This window comes from Anomaloglossus baeobatrachus, chromosome 2, assembly GCF_048569485.1.
Source record: "Anomaloglossus baeobatrachus isolate aAnoBae1 chromosome 2, aAnoBae1.hap1, whole genome shotgun sequence".
Taxonomy (NCBI): domain Eukaryota; kingdom Metazoa; phylum Chordata; class Amphibia; order Anura; family Aromobatidae; genus Anomaloglossus; species Anomaloglossus baeobatrachus.
The window spans coordinates 94,130,425-94,153,714 of record NC_134354.1 but is presented as its reverse complement, the minus strand read 5'-3'; the positions used below and the strand labels follow the sequence as shown (position 1 = coordinate 94,153,714).

The 23,290-nt window shown below is 46.8% G+C and overlaps 1 protein-coding gene across 3 annotated transcripts in view; it reads left to right on the top strand.

Moving 5' to 3' along the window:
* AKAP10 (A-kinase anchoring protein 10) overlaps positions 1 to 23,290 on the top strand; it is a 107,926-nt gene that overhangs the window by 17,525 nt on the left and 67,111 nt on the right. For all 3 annotated transcript variants that reach the window (XM_075335177.1, XM_075335176.1, XM_075335178.1), the window contains exons 3-4: positions 2,201 to 2,389; positions 13,167 to 13,706. In XM_075335177.1, coding sequence (XP_075191292.1) covers positions 2,201 to 2,389; positions 13,167 to 13,706 — 729 coding nt within the window. The remainder of the gene's footprint in view (positions 1 to 2,200; positions 2,390 to 13,166; positions 13,707 to 23,290) is intronic.

Below are 23,290 nucleotides of genomic sequence, written 5' to 3'. Positions count from 1 at the left end.
TGAACATATGAATCAAGAGAAATTTAGCTACTGAATTGATTGTTTTTTAGGTTTTTGCACCCAGTTCAGACTTAGAATGGTGTTCCAAACGTTATTCCTTATTTGTTAGTAGTTTTTCGTTTGTGAACCCTCCCCAACCACACCTATTGCCAATCCATATCATACGTATATATAGCCTGGGTCTCAGCTTCCCATACACGGTAAGTTTTTTTTAACTGCATGAGAGGACACACACAAGCTAGGGACCCCAACGTAGAGAAATACTTTGGCGTAGTGTTGGGGCTCTATTGCATTGATCAATTCAGTAGCTAAATTTCTCTTGATTCATATGTTCATGGCAGTAATGCAGATTCCATTTTTTCACATTTTCACTCTTGCATATAGCTATTGGATTTTTCAAGTCAGTATTCACACAGCAGTTTCTGCTATTCCATGTATTCCCCTTACATAGTCACTGGTGTGCATACCTTATCTCCCCATAATAAATGTGCAGCGTCACAGGATGATCTCACTCACCTCTTCGGCTGCCATCGCGTCCAACGCTGGATTTCGGCTAAGTGCGCATGACCCCGGAATTTGACCCAAACTGCGCACTGAGCTGAAATCCAGCGTCTGACGCTATGGCAGCCGAAGAGGTGAGTGAGATCATCCTCTGACGATGCATATTCATTAGCATGATATCACACCCACAGGAGTGTACGAACATACTAATGGGGCTGTCTTGCTAAATTCTCCTAAAAAGGGGCTGAAAGCCCGTACTTACGAAGCGCTCACTGATATCCTAATCAGGCACGAATACTAAGATTCTTTATAGCAAGATACTATTTATTTTAATAGCACATCAATAATCAATGATACATAGGCATTAGAACTACTTTATAGTCATAGAATCTTATACAATAACAAAAAATATGCATCAACATTACCGTATGTTGTAGCACTTCCTTCTTCATCGGAGGGACTCGATTAGTGAGAAGGAAAACAACCCGGTCTCTGCATCACAGGAGCGGTGCGTCCACTTGAGCGTCCTGGAAATGTCCCTAATCTCACTAAGCGAGTCCTGTATTTTTATAGGAAACTTTGTACGTTGTGTGCACTGAGTATTACAATTGGTAACCAGCATGTGATTGCTGAGTCATGGTAATGTAACTTGACTACACACTGCTGTGGGCACCAGTAGCTTCCTGCACATTTTGCCAGATGACCACTGGCTGACCACTAAATTCCTGCATATATGGCAATGAGCCGTGAATGTTACATCACCAGCTTCCTGCCATGTTTTTAACTAACCACGATTTCCTGCATATGTGGAACTGTAAAGTTTCCTTCCTCATAATAGTGGTTTGTTCAAGACCTGCTAACACGTATGCTTGGTCATGGTGAAATAGGTTCAATCAGAGGACACCTCTTTTGATACTGAGTTTTGGATGGATCAAATAATACCTGTGATCACTATCATTTGATTAGGATCCCTATCTAATCACACTCATTGTTCAGTCATATCACATTGGTATCACAGGGGCCAACTAGCAAGGGAAGCAACGCCCTTGGGACAAGTCCCCTTGCTCATTAACATACGATAAATGATCTTTAGAAATACTTTTTCTAAAGATCTCTTTATCTATGCTAGTTTGTACAGGGACGGTTAGGCAGGGATTAGCAATATGCACCTTCTGGGTGCAACTTTTGGACCAATTGAAGGCAGCTCTGAAGGCCTAAAGGCGCGGCAAGCTGTCCAAAGGAATCTTGTTCCTGCAAGACAACGCTTCCGCTCACACTACACAAGCGGCCACAGCAAAACTGGCAGCGCTGGGCTTCCAGATGGTTGACCACACATCTTATTCACCAGATCTAGCTCAGTCCTTCTATCATCTGTTTCCAAACCTGAAGAAACACCTCAAGGGTACCAAATTTCACACCATTTCTGGTCCCATGGCTGCTACAGGTGCCTGGTTTGAGGCACGACCGAAATCCTTTTTGCTAGGCTTACAGAACTTGGAATATTGATGTAAGAAGTGTGTTGACATCAGTGGAGAGTATGTGGAATAAATGTAAAGTTTCATCATCCTATCTCGTTTCTTTCTGAGTAAAGCCAAAGACTTATCAGCAGCCCCTTGTATTTATTTAGTTTTTAATGTCATAGATGTATAACTTTTTATAACACTTATTTACAGTTATATTTTTTTCTTCTCTCTCTTAGAAATTAAATCTACACCAGTACATTCCCCATCAAGAAGTCCAAAAAATCATGCCTTGCTGGAGGCTGCTGGACCAAGCCATGTGGCTATCAATGCCATATCGGCCAATATGGACTCGTACTCAAGTAGTCGGACTGCTGCACTTAAAAAGCAGCCAATTCACATGGAAGCCACACATTTTGGAGACCTTGGTAAGAGATGGATTTCGTCCGACCCCCATCTATGCACATGTATGTACTCTCAATGGACGGGGGGGGGGGAATTAGGCTGCTGTCACAACAAACGATCGGACATATTGAAATCCAACATGTTTGACCCCTTTCTTGACCATAAAATTTGCTATTGGGGGAAAGTCAAGACCTTCCTATACACATTGGATAGTCAGTCTGTCTCCCCAAATTTGGTGTAAATGACACACTTATGTAATGTATATGGCCATCTTAAAAAGGCTTTTACATTCTTTAAACAGGTTTGAGTTGCGTTTTTATGTTCTCCCCTATCCATAGATTAGGGAACAACTTACTGATTGCTTTGTGATTTACCCCTGTGTATACAGCATTTGCCTATATCCAGCAGTCCCACAGAAAATGTTCCCCTCGGCTGTGTTTTTAGGATTGCTGGTGCTGTCGGCAGCCTGATCCTTATGCCGGCGTCACATGGTACGATATATCTGGCGATATGTCGTCGGGGGTCACGTCGTTAGTGATGCACATCTGGCATCGTCAGAGATATCGTACCGTGTGACACCTCCGAACGACTGTGAACGAGCAAAAATACTCACCTTACCGTTGCTCATTGACGCGCCGTTCATTTTCAAAATGTTGGTCCTCCTTCTGTGCTCCGGTTGTTCATCGTTCCCGTGGCAGCACACATCACTCCGTGTGACACCCCGGGAACGATGAACAACTTACCTGCGTCCCGCCGGCAATGCGGAAGGAAGGAGGTGGGCGGGATGTTACGTCCCGCTCATCTCCTCCGCTCCGCTTCTATTGGCCGGCTGCCGTGTGACGTCGCTTTGACGCCGAACGTCCCTCCCCCTTCAGAAAGTGGATGTTCGCTGCCCACAGCGAGGTCACTCGGGAGGTAAGTGCGTGTGACGGGGTTAACGACTTTGTGCGCCACGGGCAACAAATTGCCCGTGACACACAAACGACGGGGGCGGGTACGATCACTCGTGTGATCGCACGATAGATCGTCCAGTGTGACGGCAGCATCTGCCAGTAAGTTATCTCCTACCCAATAATTAGGGCATAACTTATAGACTTGGTAAAACCATTAAAAATTTGGCCGTAATGGGTTTCACGCAGAATGGAATAAATATGGTGCCTCTGATATAATTCAGACTGCAGCCATCCTAGGCGCGTGTCAGGACATCTGCATGCTGAGGAGACAGAGCTCGATATCTATCTCCGCTGTCAGTGGTGCTGACATGAGACGGGATAAATCTGTTCACTGAGCACATCTGGAGAGGAGAGGGTTTCTCCAGCTTCAGTGCTCAGACAACGTGAAGACTTATTTTGTATCATATCAGCTCCTCTCCTCAGGTGCGAGAGGTGTATGTGTTTATGATGGCAGCTCCTCGGACAGTCGAGATACCTCTCAAGCTCTCTCTCTCCATCTTGAAGACGTCCTGGCACGTGACTATAAATGCTGCCGTTTGAATTATATCACAGATGTCATTTTTCTCATACTTTTGAAGAAATCCTTTAAAGAGAATCTGTCACCAGGTTTTTGCTCCCCCATCTGAGAGCAGCATAATGTAGGGACAGAGACCCTGATTCCAGTGATGTCACTTACTGAGCTGTTTGCTGTCATTTTGATAGATCAGAGAGAACGTTGATTTCTTTGTCGCTCCATTGGGAGACCCAGACAATTGGGGTGTATAGCTTCTGCCTCCGGAGGCCACACAAAGTATTACACTGAAAAAGTGTAACCCCTCCCCTCTGCCTATACACCCTCCCGTGGATCACGGGCTCCTCAGTTTTATGCTTTGTGTGGAAGGAGGCACACATCCACTCATGCATTCCCATTTTAGTCAGCAGCAGCTGCTGATTTTATCGGTTGGAAGAAAAGAGGGCCCCCACAGGGCCCCCGGCATGCTCCCTTCTCACCCCACTACGTCGGCGGTGCTGTTAAGGTTGAGGTACCCATTGCGGGTACAGAGGCTGGAGCCACATGCCGTTTTCCTTCACCATCCCTTAGAGGCTCTGGGAGAAGTGGGATCCTGACCGGTCGTCCATTTACTGGGACCGGGCTCCCTCCGCAGCCCCTGTGGGAATCTGCCGGACAGGAGTCTATGTATCCTCAGGGACAGGGCCCTGCATCTATAAGGTACTCTGTGTCCCCATGGGGACTGTGCATGGAGCGCTTGTTTCACGGACGCTGCAGCAGCTGCTGGTTTGTGAAGACCGGGACTTCCGCGCCGACCGAGCCTGTTTGTCGGCCGCGGTATTAAATTTAGTCCCCGGCTTCATTGCGGCCTAGTACCATAACTCCCGCCCCCGGGCCTGCCAGTCAGGGGTAAGGGCGGGACGGCCGACCTGACGTCGGCAGTGAGGGCTGGAGCATACTTTATGTTTCCTCCCCCCCCTCACTGATCACTGTGGGGCCCCAGATTCCCGCACTTTTCTAGTCGCCGCCCACGGCTCCCTCCTCCCCTGAGAGCTCCGGCAGCCATTTTTACACACATTCTGCCGGTGGAGGATTTTCAGGAACGAGCTCTGCAGCTCTGGGAGACCTAAGGCAGGGAATCTGGTGGACACACACTCCGCTTTGGGCGGTCGGTAAGCCACACCGGTCACCCGGTGCTGGTCCCCCTAGGGTGCCGGAATATATATATATGTATATATTTCTTTCTGTTCGGCCGGGTTGTTTACCTTTGGCTATATACCCTCAGTGATCTCTCTCCTAGGAGACAACAGCATGTCGTCCACAAGGAGCAAGGGCGCTAAGGCAAAGGGTTTTTTTGCAACCTGTACCTCTTGTGGGGCTATGTTACCTGCGGGTTCCACCTACCCTCACTGTGAGCAATGCTCAACCCCTGTTGCACTTGCTCAGCCGGAGCCTCGGTCACTAGTGGGCCCCTCGGCTCAGGCAGACCCTCCTGCTTCCACTGTCCAGGCGGCAGGGACAGAGTTTGCAGTTTTTGCTGAGAAACTCTCTGAGTCACTTTCACAATCCATGGCTCAGTCTATGGACAAATGGTCTGCCAAGCTACTAGAAGCCTTGCAGTCCAGACCGGTCCTTACACAGGCCCCGGGCACTGTTGGATCATCGCCTCCAGGCCCCTCTCGGTCTGCGCCGCAGCGCGCTCCCGGGGTGGCCCCTAGGTCTCACGTGGAGGACTCCTGCACGGACCACAGTCCCAGACCGGCTAAGCGGGCTCGCTGGGAATCTTCTCCGACTTCCTCACGCTGCTCGGGGTCTCAGCTTGAGGACTCTCTGGAGGACGAGGCGGACGTCGCAGCTCAGGGCTCTGACCCTGACGTTGCCCTCAATCTTGATACACCTGAGGGGGACGCCTTAGTAAATGATCTTATATCGTCCATCAACCAGGTGCTAGATCTTTCTCCCCCACCTCCACCTATAGAGGAGTCGGCTTCGCAGCAGGAGAAACACCAGTTTAGGTTTCCCAAACGTACACGCAGTGCGTTTTTCAATCACTCTAACTTCAGAGATGCTGTCCAGAAGCACAGAGCATTTCCGGACAAGCGCTTTACTAAGCGCCTTAATGACACACGTTACCCCTTCCCCTCTGACGTAGTTAAGGGTTGGGCTCAATGTCCCAAGGTGGATCCTCCAGTCTCTAGACTGGCGGCTAGATCTGTGGTATCGGTTGCAGATGGCTCATCGCTCAAGGATGCTACTGACAGGCAGATAGAGCTCCTGGTGAAATCCATCTATGAAGCCACAGGCGCGTCCTTTGCCCCGGCCTTTGCAGCCGTGTGGGCACTCCAAGCTATCTCAGCTTGTCTGTCTGAGATTAATGCGGTCACACGTACCTCTGCTCCGCAAGTTGCGTCCTTGACTTCTCAGGCGTCGGCTTTTTCGTCCTACGCCATGAACGCCGTCCTGGACTCTGCTAGCCGTACAGCGGTGGCATCCGCTAATTCTGTGGCAGTCCGCAGGGCCATGTGGCTACGCGAATGGAAGGCAGACTCTGCTTCCAAGAAGTTCTTAACCGGTTTGCCGTTTTCTGGCGACCGATTGTTTGGCGAACGATTGGATGAGATTATTAAGGAATCCAAGGGAAAGGACTCGTCCTTACCCCAGTCCAAACCGAAGAGACCTCAGCAACGGAAAATACAACCGAGGTTTCGGTCCTTTCGGCCCTCAGCCAAGTCCCAATCCTCTTCGTCCAACAGGCCAGAGAAAGGCCAGAGGAACTCCTATGCGTGGCGGTCTAAGTCACGCCCCCAAAAAAAACGCCGGAGGCACTGCCTCCAAGGCGGCCTCCTCATGACTTTCGGCCTCCCCGAACCGCATCCTCGGTCGGTGGCAGGCTCTCCCGCTTTTGCGACGCCTGGTGGCCACATGTCAAAGACCGATGGGTGAGAGACATTCTGTCTCACGGTTACAGGATAGAGTTCAGCTCTCGTCCTCCGACTCGCTTCTTCAGAACATCTCCGCCCCCCTCTCGGGCCGGCGCACTTTTTCAGGCTGTGGGCGTTCTGAAGACAGAAGGAGTGGTGATTCCCGTTCCCCCTCAGGAACATGGTCACGGCTTCTACTCCAACTTGTTCGTGGTGCCAAAGAAGGACGGATCATTCCGTCCCGTTCTGGACCTCAAACTGCTCAACAGGCATGTGAGCACCAGAAGGTTTCGGATGGAATCTCTCCGCTCGGTCATCGCTTCGATGTCACAAGGAGACTTCCTAGCATCAATCGACATCAAGGATGCTTATCTCCATGTGCCGATCGCACCCGAACATCAACGCTTCCTGCGTTTCGCCATCGGGGACGAACACCTTCAGTTCGTGGCACTGCCTTTCGGCCTGGCGACAGCCCCACGGGTCTTCACCAAAGTCATGGCATCCGTTGTGGCGGTCCTACACTCTCAGGGCCACTCGGTGATCCCTTACTTAGACGATCTCCTAGTCAGGGCACCCTCCCGGGTGGAGTGTCAACACAGCCTGACCGTCGCTCTGGCGACTCCAGCAGTTCGGGTGGCTCCTCAACTTCCCAAAGTCCAAGTTGACACCGACCCAATCACTGACTTACCTCGGGATGGAGTTTCATACACAGTCAGCGTTAGTCAAGCTACCGCTGGACAAACAGCTTTCGCTGCAGACAGGGGTGCAAACTCTTCTTCGGGGTCAGTCACACCCCTTGAGGCGCCTCATGCACTTCCTGGGGAAGATGGTGGCAGCAATGGAGGCAGTGCCCTTCGCGCAGTTCCATCTGCGCCCACTCCAATGGGACATTCTCCGCAAATGGGACAGGAGGTCGACGTCCCTCCACAGGAACGTCTCTCTTTCCCTTGCAGCCAAAACCTCTCTTCAGTGGTGGCTTCTTCCCACTTCTCTATCGCAGGGAAAATCCTTCCTGCCCCCATCCTGGGCTGTGGTCACGACGAACGCGAGCCTGTCAGGGTGGGGAGCGGTTTTTCTCCACCACAGGGCTCAGGGAACCTGGACTCCGATAGTCTTCCCTTCAGATCAATGTTCTGGAGATAAGGGCAGTGTATCTAGCCCTATTGGCGTTCCATCGGTGGCTGGAGGGCAGGCAGATCCGCATACAGTCGGACAACGCCACGGCGGTCGCGTACATCAACCACCAGGGCGGCACGCGCAGCCGTCAAGCCTTCCAGGAAGTCCGGCGGATTCTGCTGTGGGTGGAAGCCACAGCCTCCACCATCTCCGCAGTTCACATCCCGGGCGTAGAAAACTGGGAAGCAGATTTTCTCAGTCGTCAGGGCATGGATGCGGGGGAATGGTCCCTTCACCCAGACGTGTTTCAAGAGATCTGTCGCCGCTGGGGAACGCCGGACGTCGATCTCATGGCGTCACGGCACAACCACAAGGTCCCGGCCTTCATGGCACGGTCTCAAGATCACAGAGCTCTGGCGGCGGACGCGTTAGTTCAGGATTGGTCGCAGTTTCGACTCCCTTATGTGTTTCCTCCTCTGGCGATGTTGCCCAGAGTGTTACGCAAGATCAGATCCGACTGTCGTCGCACCATTCTCGTCGCTCCAGATTGGCCGAGGCGGTCGTGGTACCCGGATCTGTGGCATCTCACGGTGGGTCAGCCGTGGGCGCTTCCAGACCGCACAGACCTGCTGTCACAAGGGCCGTTTTTCCATCTGAATTCTGCGGCCCTCAACCTGACTGTGTGGCCATTGAGTCCTGGCTCCTAGCGTCGTCGGGGGTATCTCAGGATGTCATTGCCACTATGAGACAGGCCAGGAAACCAACGTCCGCCAAGATCTATTACAGGTCGTGGCGGATCTTTTTGTCCTGGTGCTCTGATAAGGGTTTTACTCCCTGGCCTTTTGCCTTACCCATTTTTCTTTCATTCCTTCAATCCGGAATGGACAAGGGTTTGTCACTCGGCTCTCTCAAGGGACAAGTATCTGCGCTCTCAGTATTTTTTCAAAAGCGCCTGGCAAGGCTTCCGCAGGTCCGCACGTTCCTGCAGGGAGTTTGCCACATAGTTCCACCCTACAAGCGTCCGCTGGAACCCTGGGACCTTAACAGGGTGCTAATGGCTCTTCAAAAACCACCTTTCGAGCCGCTGAGGGATGTCTCTTTATCACGTCTTTCGCAGAAGGTGGCATTTCTTGTGGCAATTACCTCACTCCGAAGAGTGTCTGAGCTAGCAGCGCTGTCATGCAAATCCCCCTTCCTGGTTTTTCACCAGGATAAGGTGGTTCTGCGTCCTGTCCCGGAATTTCTCCCTAAGGTGGTATCCCCTTTTCATCTCAATCAGGATATCTCCTTACCTTCATTTTGCCCTCATCCAGTTCACCAATGTGAAAAGGATTTGCATTCATTAGATCTAGTGAGAGCACTCCGGCTCTACGTGTCTCGCACGGCGCCCCTGCGCCGTTCAGATGCGCTTTTTGTCCTTGTCGCTGGCCAGCGTAAGGGTTCGCAGGCTTCCAAGTCAACTCTGGCTCGGTGGATCAAGGAACCGATTCTTGAAGCCTACCGTTCTTCGGGGCTTCCTCTTCCTTTGGGGCTGAAAGCCCATTCTACCAGAGCCATGGGTGCGTCCTGGGCATTGCGACACCGGGCTACGGCTCAGCAGGTGTGTCAAGAATGTAAATTCAAAACACTGCACTCTCTTCAGCATGAGGTAATAGTAAAAGAAAGTCAACAGATTCGTTTTTATCGTGCAAACCAAGTGTCTTTATTTATGAACAAAGTTAGTGGGAGGGACTAAGGGACGTTTCGGCCCAAGCTGGGCCTTCTTCATACCAAGTCACACTCCAATCATAGATGAACTAATATCACAGAGGGAATTTTTTTCTCTCTCCTTTTTAGGGGGTTTTTTGGTATAGAAATGGTGAGGCACTCCACCCAGGATAGAAGGATTGTGGTAGTAGCAAAACGCAAGCCCTTGCTCGTGCTAGCAAATGAATAACTATTGGAATTTGTCCTTTTAAGTTGGGAGAGTTCAATAACTCGTGGTCCCTTAGGTTTACAGTAAGTGGATAAGGTTAGGATAGGAATGTAGCTCTAAGCCACAGTCTGGGAAGACGGCTGCAAAGAGGACTCCATTACCCACTGCTACATTCCTATCCTAAAGCCTGCAGATGCAAGTAAGCCCCCTATGCTTCTAGACAAAAGTGCATTATACGTGACCTTATCCACTTACTGTAAACCTAAGGGACCACGAGTTATTGAACTCTCCCAACTTAAAAGGACAAATTCCAATAGTTATTCATTTGCTAGCACGAGCAAGGGCTTGCGTTTTGCTACTACCACAATCCTTCTATCCTGGGTGGAGTGCCTCACCATTTCTATACCAAAAAACCCCCTAAAAAGGAGAGAGAAAAAAATTCCCTCTGTGATATTAGTTCATCTATGATTGGAGTGTGACTTGGTATGAAGAAGGCCCAGCTTGGGCCGAAACGTCCCTTAGTCCCTCCCACTAACTTTGTTCATAAATAAAGACACTTGGTTTGCACGATAAAAACGAATCTGTTGACTTTCTTTTACTATTACCTCATGCTGAAGAGAGTGCAGTGTTTCGAATTTACATTCTATAGTCCGGACCTTGGTCCTCTCACTAGCACCTCTATACCACCCTTAATAGAGCAGTGTTCACACCATATATACCTTTACTACAGCAGGTGTGTCAGGCAGCTACCTGTTCTAGTCTGCACACCTTCACAAAACACTATCAAGTGCATGCCTATGCTTCGGCAGATGCCAGTCTAGGTAGGCGAGTCCTTCAGGCGGCGATTGCCCACATGTAGGAAGGGGCCGTTTTCGGCTCTCTTTTATTGAGGTATTCTTTTACCCACCCAGGCACTGCTCTTGGACGTCCCAATTGTCTGGGTCTCCCAATGGAGCGACAAAGAAGAAGGGAATTTTGTTTACTTACCGTAAATTCCTTTTCTTCTAGCTCCTATTGGGAGACCCAGCACCCGCCCCTGTTCCCTTCGGGCTGGTTGTTCTTTTGTGTACACATGTTGTTCATGTTGAATTGTTCTTTTGGTTCATGGTCTTCAGTTCTCCGAACATCCTTCGGATTGAATTTACCCTAGACCAATTTATAAGTTTCCTCCTTCCTGCTCTTGCACCAAAACTGAGGAGCCCGTGATCCACGGGAGGGTGTATAGGCAGAGGGGAGGGGTTACACTTTTTCAGTGTAATACTTTGTGTGGCCTCCGGAGGCAGAAGCTATACACCCAATTGTCTGGGTCTCCCAATAGGAGCTAGAAGAAAAGGAATTTACGGTAAGTAAACAAAATTCCCTTCTTTATCAGTTCTACAGAGCTAATGAATATGCTGGACTACCTGGCAGTGTGCCAAGTAGTCCTCTAATGAAAATTTTCTGATTTGAATAAAAACGACACTAAGCAGCCCAGTAAGTGACACCGCTGGAAGCACAATCTGTTTCTACAGTATGCTGCTCTCAGATTAGGTGACAAAAACATGGTGACAGATTCCCCTTAAAGGGGCTTTGTCAGCACAGAATGACTATTCCAAACAAATACAGATGCTTTGTGCACACATGTAAGTGCATCTTTCCCTGCTTGTTTTCCCTCAATCTCCACCTACACCCCCCCCCCCTTCCCCGTTGATTGACAGCTCTGCCTTCATGGAGTCACAGAAGGGTGGAGATAGATGGAAAACAAGCAGGTGGGAAGGTTCACTTAAATGTTTGGCCACACCAGACAAGCACAGGGGCTCTGCATCATGAACAGTCATTCTTAGGCTTTGTGCGCACATTGCGTAAATTCATGCATTTATGCTGCGTATTGCACTGCAGTGTAAATGCATGCGTCCTGCGTCCCCAGCACAATCTATGTAGATTGTGCATGAGACGTGCGCACGTTGCTTGTTTGAACGCAGCAATTTGGATGCCAAAATTTTGACACCAATCCATGCGTTCAAAAAAGCAACATGTCAATTATTCCGTTCGCTTTGGATGCTGCTCCCGCTATGTCTATGGTGGGCGCATGAAATCGCCATTTATTCTGCTGCAACACTGCATCTATTACGCGATTTGAAGCGCACATGTGCTGTCAAATCCCTGCAGAAATTTCAGTATTTACTTGCGCACAAAGCCTAAAGAAGTGGTTTTGGTTACTTCCATGTGCACGTGATCGCTGCTGCCAGTCACTGGCCACAGAGGTTAGGTCTGCACGTACTACTCAAGACCTCTGAAGCCAGTGAGGGCCTGCAGCAGAGTACAGACATCTCATCACAACAGAGTAAGCAGTGATGGTCGGGGCCCCTCAGCCGGTGATTACATCCGTGATCATAGTTTACTTCCTACTTGTTTGTGTTATTCCATTTCCTTCTCATGGCCAATTTTCTTGAAATAACAGAAAACCCCCATCGTGGCTATATTCAGGGGTCATGTCATGCGCTCAGGTGTAATTACCGGTTTGTCCCCTGCAGTTTTGCTTCAGTTACTATTAATTCAGGTACAATATGCACCCGGAACCACGATCAATTCTGGGTACATATTTCTAATCCCTGCCTAAATATCCCTGTATCTAGTACCATACATAAGGAGCTCTTTAGAAATAGTATTTCTAAAGATCCTTTATGATATGTAAATGAGTGCAGGGACTAGTCACAAGGGAGTTAGTTCCTGTGCTCATTCTGCCCTCTTAACATATTAGTACTCCCACCTGGGGGTGCCAACATGCTTTGCGATGACCATTTCCCAGCGGCACGCGTGTACCTGTATTCATTGCACCATCTCAGAACGCCGGGCATAGGGTCAGTGCCTATGATCAAAAGTCCCCGGCACTTCCGGTCATGCGCACTACACCAGTTTGAAGCCGGGACGCGTACACCCGGCTTCATAGTGCGCATGACCGGAAGTCCGGGGATCATGCACACTGAGCCGAAATCCGGCGTCTGGCGCACTGGCAGCAGAGGTGAGTGCGACCATCCTCTGATTCTGTGCATTCATTACCATGGTAGCCCCCACAGGTGCATGCTTGCATGCTAATGGGGCCAACTAGCCAAGGAAATGAATGCCCTTGTGACTAGTCATTGGCCTCATTAGCATATCATAAAGGATCTTTAGAAATACTTTTTCTGAAGATCCTTTTATCTATGCTACTGTATACAGGGACGGTTAGGTAGCGATTAGCAATATGCACCCAGAACTGCTCGTGGTACTGGTGCATATTACACCTGACAGGTTCCCTTTATGTTTATCAACTCGTCCATCTCTGAACAAGAGTACATGGCAATTGAATATAGCTGGTGGCATTATACATTTAGAAACAGTGGTGTATATAGTTTTTCATTTGTTTTCATCTGTTTTCTCCTTCAGGCCGATCGTGTCTGAACTATGAGTCCCAAGATGCAAAGTCGAGTCTTTCAAAAACCCTCGAACAAGTTCTACAAGACAACGTGGCTCTCCCTTATTTTATTCAGTTTATGGAGCTCCGCCGGATGGAACATTTAGTCAAGTTCTGGCTGGAGGCCAAAAGTTTTAACTCCACTACCTGGTCCCGAATTAGAGCGTACAGCCTAAATACAGTCAAGCACAGCACTTTGGCGGAGCCCGTGTCCCCATCTCCAAGGCGGCCAGATCAGTCCGCAACGTCTCCGGCTTCTGGTAATCAGCAGGCGCCTACAGTTCCACAGCATACGTCCAGATTGAAAGTGTTAGCTTCTGAAGCAAATCAGCGCAGCGCTTCACATCAATCACAGACTCATCAGAAGGCGGGCAGCACACCGACAATACAGCTAGAACTGTCTAAGGATGAGACCTTACTCCCCTACGAGCAGTCTTCCAAGCTTCATGTATCCAACAGGGACAGCCCGATACATGAAGGGCTAGCCAACATGTCCCAGAAATTAATGAAGAGTAAGTCAATCGCCTCCAGACACGCAAATACTTGTCTTCTTTTAAATGTGTCCACATCAAGCTGAAAGTATATAATTAGGTGGTGTCTCTGCTGTGCAGGAGTGATGATCATACTGGTATATACTGGTATATACCATACTCCGGAAACAGTGATGTCATACTATGGCTATCTACACACACAAAATATTTGCTGCTGATGTTTCCGATTCAGAAACATGTCTTGTAGCAGGAAGAATGCTGCATTTTTCCCATTTCTAAGAATGGTTGACAATTCTTTCAGCGTTCTTGCAGTGTTTGACTGACATGATGCAGTTTTCAAATTGATTCATATCTGCAAGGAAAAAGTAGGCACCGTGTGCGATTTCAGAAATCCAATTTACATTACCAGTACAGTAAAATGCAATATTTTTGGCGGCAAAAATGAGTGGAAAAAAGTGTGAATAATGCAATGTGTGAACATACCCTAATGACGAATGTTTATTTTTTTTTATTTGCACCAATGGTCAGTAAATTCTTTGCATGATATTCAGTTTTTTAGAGGATCTAAGGAAGTATATGTAGAAATAGTTATCCAAACTCCAGTGGACAAATACTAAAAATTAGTAGATATTCTTTTAAAAAATATTTCTTTTTGCAAAGCAATTTTCTTTAAATAATTCCATTAAAAAATAGTTCCACACGTGGGGAAAAAAAAATGTCGGATGGGGGTAGTGGTCTCCCGGACTACGCGTTTCGGCGTACGTGCGTTTCCTGCATGGTCCCTAGTAGGAACCATGTAGAAGGCGCACATACACCGAAACGCGTGTTTCGGGAGACCACTACCCCTATCCAGGACAATGTGGAAGGCGCACATACGCCGAAACGCGTGTTCCAGGAGACCACTACCCCTATCCGGGACAATGTAGAAGGCGCACATACGCCGAAATGCGTGTTCCAGGAGACCACTACCCCTATCCGGGACAATGTAGAAGGCGCACATACGCCGAAATGCGTGTTCCGGGAAACCACTACCCCTATCCGGGACAATGCAGAAGGCGCACATACGCCGAAACGCGTGTTCCGGGTGACCACTACCCCTATCCGACATTTATTTTGCCCCACGTGTGGAATTATTTTTAATGGAATTATTTAAACAAAATTGCTTTGCAAAAAGAATTTTTTTTTTTTTAAAACGATATCTACTGAGATTTTGTATTGGATAACTATAATTCTACACTGACGTTCGAGGCTAGCTCCTGCCCTATTTTCCCTGCGGACTCTGTTCCTAAACCGTACAAAAGATTGCACACATCGGGGAGTACCGGTAAGCTGGCTTTGGAATTTTTTGTATTTTATAAGGAAGTATCCATTAATGTATAAAGAAGTGGATCGTGCGTAGACTGTTCCTACAAAATCTCAGTTCTTTCTACTGCTGCACTGAAGAAAATAAAGCGTAGATGTCATTGTCGGCTAAAGGAGACTGATACACTCTGTTAGGACAGATGTTATGTAGCAGAGATGAACGTTAATGTTTATGGTCTAGATTAAAGGGGTGGTCCACCCATTTTTTTTTTTCCCCCAATGATTTTCACTTATTATTGTCTGCATCTTCTTCAATAGCCTCTATTTCCATTTCTGGCACTGAGCGGCGCTATCCTGCACGCTCAGTGCCTGTCACATGACCGCCTGGAGCTGTGGCCGCCGGCATCCTCTGACGTCCCGGCATTTCCGGGCTCTCAAACAAGACGGGTACGTCAGAGGATGCCAGCGCCATTCACACTGATTGACTGGGCTGTGGGCGGTGACTACCGCACGTCACAGCACAGCATCGAGGGGAGGAGCCGGAGAACTTTACTGTGGAGCGGTGAAGGCAGAGCGCGCGCTTACCAGCATTCAGCTGTGGCAGGTACGGGCTCCAGTGTGGAGTACAGGGGGGGTTTCCTCCACTGAAATCCCCCCTGTCACGCAAGTATCTGATCACACTGTCCACCCGCCCGCTCTGCTCAGCTGTCAGGAGAACGGGCGGTGTCGGCAGTGTGATCATTTACTCCCACCAGCAGCACAGCTGCATGGGACCAATCTGCTCCACTCTGTCACCTGCACTACAAGTCCCAGAGTGGAGACAGTGACATGCTCTGCTCTGACACATAGTTTGCTGCATGTCACTAATTGTCTCCACTATGGGACTTGTAGTGCAGGTGACCGGATGATACATGTCACTGTCTCCACTCTGTGATTTCTGCTGCATACTACCAACTGTATACACTCTCACCTGCACAACAAGTCCCACAGTGGAGACAGTGACATGCAGCACACTATGTGTCAGAGCAGAGCATGTCACTGTCTCCACTATGGGACTTGTAGTGCAGGTGAGAGTGTATACAGTTGGTACTATGCAGCAGAAATCACAGAGAGGGGCAGTTAGTGACACGTATCATCCGGTCACCTGCACTACAAGTCCCATAGTGGAGACAATTAGTGACATGCAGCACAGAAAGACCAAAGGATAAAAGCTCTATTACCATGATTAGGCAGTGCACACAGGAAGGAGGGGAGGGAACTGTTGTGGTGGAGATCTGAGGGGAGGGAACAGTCAGAATGGGTTGGGAGATAGATTGCTAGTTACTGCAAAGGATTATGGAAGTTGTAGTAACTGAACACAGGAAGTTAAGAGAGAGATTAACTCCATCAGAGCTGGAGCCAGAAATGAAGATGTTATGCTAGACCATGATAAAAGATAATATTGGTAAAATAACGTGATAGATGTGTTTAGAGGCACATAATAGCAAGATTTATCAAAAAAAAAAAAAAACAGTTTTGGTAACTGGACAACTTCTTTAAGGGTCACCAACTCGTCGCTCCTGATGTGGCTCGCCGTCGGTCCCCGGAAATGTAGCTGTACAGGCTCGTGGGCCGTCTGTTTCTCAGGGCTGGCGTTTATTGGTGGGCAGACTGGGCAGCTGATTCAGGGCCCCAACGCTCTGAGGGGCCCCCAGCCTTTCAACCATAAACTTCAGTGATGGTACAAGTTCTGTACTATCACTAAAGCTTCCGCAGTTGCAGAATGATCTTTGATGACATCAGTCATGTGACTCACCTAAGGTCCTAACGCTGCACTGCGGGAGTCCCCAGACCTGCACAGTTGTGGTGTCAAGGACTTGGAGACCCCGCCTCTATTCAAATATATGCACATCTTTCAGGCACGCATACATTTGAACAGTGCGGTAACAGGACTGAGGCACAGGAGCTCTTCAGCACTGCACCGTGATGTACCGTCATCACCAGGGCTGCAGAGAAGAGGAGGACGCGCTGGCACAGATGAGCGAAGAGGACATGTAGGCAGGGGTGTAACTACCGTTGTCGAAGAAATCTCCTCTATGACCGGGCCCGGGGCTGCCCCAGCCCCTGATTCAGATGGATGTGTGTCTGAGGGCACGCATCCAGCTGAAATACATCGCAGCACAGAGACCTCTCAGGTCCCTGTACTGTGATGTGCCGGCCGCCGATTAAGGCCATGAATATTCATCACTCCACGCGCACACAATCGTGGGCATGGGGAGCAGGGAATATGCTTACAGCTGCTGGTGCTGTAATTGGCTGCACATCACACTGACGTCATGCGCTGCGCAGCTTACACGCTGGTCAGTTGCCATGCCAGTGTCACAGGAGGACGCCGGGGGAGCGCAGGGTAGGGGAGTACAATCTTTTTTTTTTTTTTTTTTTTTTTGTTTTTACTGTGTTCTGGGGTGGGACTACATAACAGGAGATTGGGGAGGCTATACACCAGGATGGAGGAGCTATATTTATATATGATATATATAGCTCATCCATATAGCTCCATAACATATATACCAAGATGGGGCCATATTTACCAGGCTATATCCATGATCGGGGATATGATATGTGGTCTGGTTATAGTGTCGCGGTATTTCTCCCTTGTATGTGGTAATATTCAGTTACTATGTGGTCTAATTATGGCGTGGCGGTATTCCTCTCGTATGTGGTTGTATTTAATCACTGTGTTGGTAAAATGTTATCTGGTCATAGTATTTCTCCCTTGTATGCGCCTGTATTCGGCCACTATGTGGTGGTAATATGTGGTCTGGTCACGATATGGCGGTATTTCTCCCTTGTATGGGGTATTATTGGTCTTGGTATAGTGGATTGTGTTGTGTATGGAGGTCACTTTTCTCTCTGATATCAATATGGGGAAGATTATTTATTTCTAATTGTTGTTTCTTGTCTTTGACTACATCTTCATCTCTACAGTATGGCTCTCGACCAAAGTCAAATGTGGCTGTAAAGGTAAAAAAGGTTGGGGACTTCTGGTCTAGATCTACTTCATTAAATGATCTTCAGCTACTACACATTGTATTTTCTAAAGGGAAGGTGTCCTCAGAAAATTGCCTATAGTTGAAAATGTGGTTTAATGGTGTTTTTTTTTTTGTTTTTTTTTTTAAATCTATTTGCAAGTCTCTCTCACCACTAGTTTTTCTACTAAAGATTCTCACTTCCTGATTTTTTCAGAGCTTTTTTCTTTGGTCTCATTATCACCGCAGACAGGATTACAATGAAAGGCAATACAACGGTCAGCCATTCAGAATAGGTGATGTCAGAGCTCATCTGCCCTAGCTTCTGGAAGGTTTCTAAAAAATTTAGGGGTGCAAAAGTTAAAAGAGAACCTGTCAGGTCCTGTATGCACCCAAAACCACGAGCAGTTCTGGGTGCATATTGCTAATCCCTGCTTTACTGTCACTGTATACACTAGCATAGATAAAGAGATCTATAGAAAAAGTATTTCTAAAGATTCTTCATTGAGCACAGAGACTAGTTGCAAGGACGTTACTTCCCTTGGCTAGTTGGCCCCCTTAGCACGCCCACAGGGGCGCTTTACATGCTAACATGCAAATTAATGCACATCTATTTTTTATTTTTTTTTTTTTTGTTTTTTTAGAACTGCATTTACCGCAGCCTCCTTTTTAAGAAAAAATGTTTTTCAAAATGTTCTCACCAGTGACACCTAAATATTTTCATGTATGGTGCGTCTTAACAGGCTGCAAAAATAAAATTGCACTGAAACCCCATAAATGTATCAAAAGAGCCTTAGGCTGGTTACATACATTTGACTTTCATGGACCTAGTATAGACTAGGCTGCAGCTCTCTGAGCGCTCACCCTGCGGCTCTCCGGACATGTGCTCAGTAACCCCATAAGCAAGAAACCTGCAGCCGCTCAACACCTTGCGGTCTGTAAACCATGAAAGTCTGATATGTGAACACGCCTAACAATGTGGGAAGATCTATTCCATTCTATTCCCACAGAGCGGCGTTAGAGTCAACAGGGACTCTACATAAGAGATACACCTTGACGTTGGCTGTTGGGCTTGCACAGAACTGGCCTTGTTTTTAAACTATAAGTATCTCAATTTTTATATGTCTTTTCTTCGCAGTAATGCATGTTCATATTCCTATATTCGTGGTTAACAACTCAGCATTGCAGAGTGCAACTATCTTGTTTGGTGTTAATATATTTCATGTTCAGTCTGCACCTGTTCACACTTGCGTGTCAGGAAGTGCCATCAGTCTTTTTACTTTAATGAGTAGAGTACTGACTACTAGACATGGCTGCCTGTATTCTGCTGATGCATTAAAAATGTTCACAGGGTGGGATTAAGCCCCTTTTTCCTTGATAACAAGTATTACACTTACTAAACATGGTTGCGTGCCTTCTGAATATCCTCCTGTTCTGATCGACGGTCCAGATACTTATGAAGTTGCTTCTTTATGAAGCCTTTGACTTGTGTAGCTATAAACTGACTTTGCATTTGCTTTTATTGCTGGTCCCCATGACAATATCTTAATCTGTAAGAACGACTGTAAATTGACATAACATTTTCAGTTTGGAAGTTAATAAGGCTGCGTGGCCACGTTCAGGGTTCAGTGTTTTGGATGCTCCCATGTCTTTGCTGCGTCCAAAATGCTGTACTTGAAAAATATTTTCATAGCATGGAAAGATAAAGGGATCATGATCCCAAATATTGGATAACCCAATATATTGCATTGAACAAGAAGGCAATCTTTGCCAAAGTTTGTAATAAAAGTATAAATTCTTTATTAATCACATTGTATAAAAGACAGTCATAGGTCAAGAATAATTAAAGTAATATAAAATTTATTAGATCAGTTAAGAGGACCATATGGTGAGGACAAAAAATTAGGAGAGGTTTTCTTACCATTTCCAAGGGTATAAACAATATGGCAATTCTGCTACCAGAGAGAAGTCCCTTTGTAACAAGCATATTGCGAAACGTGCGTCAGGGATGCGTAGGGTCGGTTCTTGGACGCAGGTCTAATAATGGGTAAATATTCTCTATATTATGCTGATAGGAGGATTGTTTATGTGCAGTTGCTGAGTGACCACTGTGGGGGTTTTTGCTTGTGACTAATGTAGTTGACTCATTGTCAGCACTAATTACCCCCCACTGTGCTCACTGAGCTACCTGCCAAGAGCAATCGATTGAGCCATTGTGCCAAATTATTTAACATCTCTCTGGTAGCAGAATTACCATATTGTTTATACCCTTGGAACTGGTAGGAAAACCTCCCCCAAATTTTTGTCCTCACAATTTGATCCTCTTAACTGATCTAATAAATGTTGTACTACTTTATTATTCTTGATGTATGACGGTCTTTTATAAAATTGTGATAAAGAATTTATACTTTCATTACAAACTTTGGCAAAGAATGCCTTCTTGTCTAAAATGCTGCATTGTACAGTACAAGCACAGTGAATGGGATTTATAGAAATCTCCTGCCCACTGGGCTTGTTTTTCCTGCAGCGTAAACTGACCTGTGGCGCAGCTTTCCGTGCCGCAGCATGTCAATTTATGCTGCGGAGCTGCATGTGTTCTCCATAGGGAAAACAGACTGCAGCCTGAACCCTGATTGTGGGCACAGGCAGCTGTGGTCTCCTGCGGAGGAGAGTCATGGCCCCACAGGAGAGGACATGCTGCGCTCAGGACACAGCATGTCAGGATCGTGGGCACGTAGCCCAAGGCTAAGAACGCACTTTGCGTTCACCTACTTGCAGTTCAAAACGCACGTTTTGGGCTTAATTGATTTGACCAAAGTTGCCTTTGCGTATTTACCGCGTTTTAGATACGTTTTCAGCGCTTTTTGCATGCTTTTTCACCTGTGTTTTGACAGATGCGTTTTGAAAATCATGACACTGCTAAATAAAGTTTACACAGTCAAACACCATGAAAAAAGAGAAAAAAAAAAAGGATCAAATCTTTATTAATGGGAAAAATAATGAAAATAGATATATTCCATAAAATTATAGCGGTAATATACATTTTATCGCTAAAATAGCATTTAAAGCATATTTTTCTTACATTTAATTGTCGGACTATGTGTGTGTGTAAAGGGACATATCAAATCATTATTTTGAAGTCTAAAACGCATGTTTTCTGCAATGAAAAAGCAGGTAAAACGCAGGAATTTGAAGGAATCTTGGTTTTTGCCATTTCTCATTGACTTCAATGTTAGCAAAACGCACCCAAAATGGCAAAAACAATTGTATGCTGCTTCTTTGAACGCATGGTTTTTGCCACAAAATATGCAAATTAAACGCAGCGTTTAGAAACGCAAAGTGCGGCCTGAAAATCAATATTTACCATTGCCTTTGCTGGAAAATCAAAACGCATGGCTTTTGGCATGAAAACGCTGCAGCTCAAAACGGACCTAAAACGCACCTGAAACACAAAGTGCGGTCTTAGCCTTAGGCCCCTTTCACATTGCGTTTTACCTTCCGCTCACAGGTCCAGTACCGCCCCTGCCTCCTGTGACCCCCCCCCCATTCCTCTGCAGGCCCCCCTCCACCTACGTTCGGATGTCCGTTTGCAGAAACGTATATGTGCACAAAATGGCTCAAAACAGAGCACACGCTAACGCAGTGCGCTCCATAACAGTGAATGGCCCTGCCGGGCGCATGCGTCTGGAACACGCTTTGCAGAGTGGGGGAGGGGCAGTTTGGACGGATGCTCCGACGGGACCTGTGAGCGGAAGGTAAAACGCAATGTGAAAGGGGCCTTAGACTGTGAGGACAAACTTTGTGTAAAAGTTTAAGAAGCAGCAGCCTCTTCGTTCATCCTTTTCTTTGTTGCTTCTTATAAAGTCATGTCTGTTTTCATTCAGTGACTCACAAGTTTTAAATTGTCCTTGATTTTCTTCATCTCCTCTGTGGAGCAGGAATTAACCCCCACATCTTGCATGTAGTGATTTCAAACACAAGTCCAGCAATATCTTTACATGGCCAGTCCGTTCCTCCATTATTGAGAAATCGTCGTTTGAATTACAGTAATTTGCAAATGGTTGTGGTAGATCTGAAGCCTTCGTCACTCCAGCTCTGTTTTCTGTCCAGTGCCGCCTCCATCTGACTGACTGATGGTCTCTTGGTCTCTGTGCTGTGTGATTTCAGATAAAGGAGTCATCAGTCAAACAGTAGGTGGCGGCGCTGTGTGGAGAATAGAGCTGGAGTGACAGAGGCTTGAGGTCAACCAATAGCTCCTCAGCCTTATCAAATTAGTTCAAGCCCTGATTTGTCAGTAATAGAGGGATAGACTGGTCATGTGAAGATATTTTTGGACTTGTTTGAAAGAACTATCATGAGCCTATGAATATTTTGGGTTGTGAAATCCTGATGACAGATTCCCTTTATAACTGGAAGACAACTTTTTTTTTTTTTTGTGTATAGGAAATGGGTTGACCACTAATCTGCCATTGAAATCAATGGGAGAAGCCGTAATTTCAATCTATAGTGGACCCTTGGATTACGAGCACAATTAGTTCCGGGACTGTGCTTTTAAACCAAGTTACTCTTATATCAAGGCGAATTTTCCCATAGGAAATAATTAAAACACAGACAACTTGTTCACAACCCAAAAAAATGTACTGTATTTATACAAACTTATTACAGTAATACACAATAATGTACTGTATTCATATAAAATTACCGTACACCAATACAAAATACTGTGCAGTAAAAAGTGAAAAATATTAAACTGTACGTTAGCTTCCAATAGAATTGTTGGTGTGCGAGAGGTGCAGTATAAGCAATGTGCTGCACTGGTTATCAATAAGAAAGTACAATACTGTATCCACAAATGCAAATTGATAGATATGCTGTATAGTATATACTGTACTGTGCAATGGTATTCAGTATACAGTACATATGGACAGAAAATTACCTCCAGAGCGGGTCAGAGTGTGATGAAAGGACAGAACCGGAAGTGTGCACTGTGGGAATTTGCTCTTATTGCAAATCATTGCTCTTAAACCAAGTTACACATTTTTAGAAATCTTTCATTGTCTTGCAAAGTGCTTTCAAAGCAAGTTACTCTTAATCCAAGGTTCCACTGTATTTCCCCTGCGTATGGTATTACTTGTCCACCAATATAATGAATGGCCCATCACGTAGTATAGATATTGGCTGTATCAGATGAAGCAAGAGATGTTGTTGTTTTTTTTTTTTTTTTTTATTTTAGTGTTTTTTTTTTTTTTTGCGTAACACCTCCATGATCTTGCTCCTAGTCTTCGGTTCGGCCTT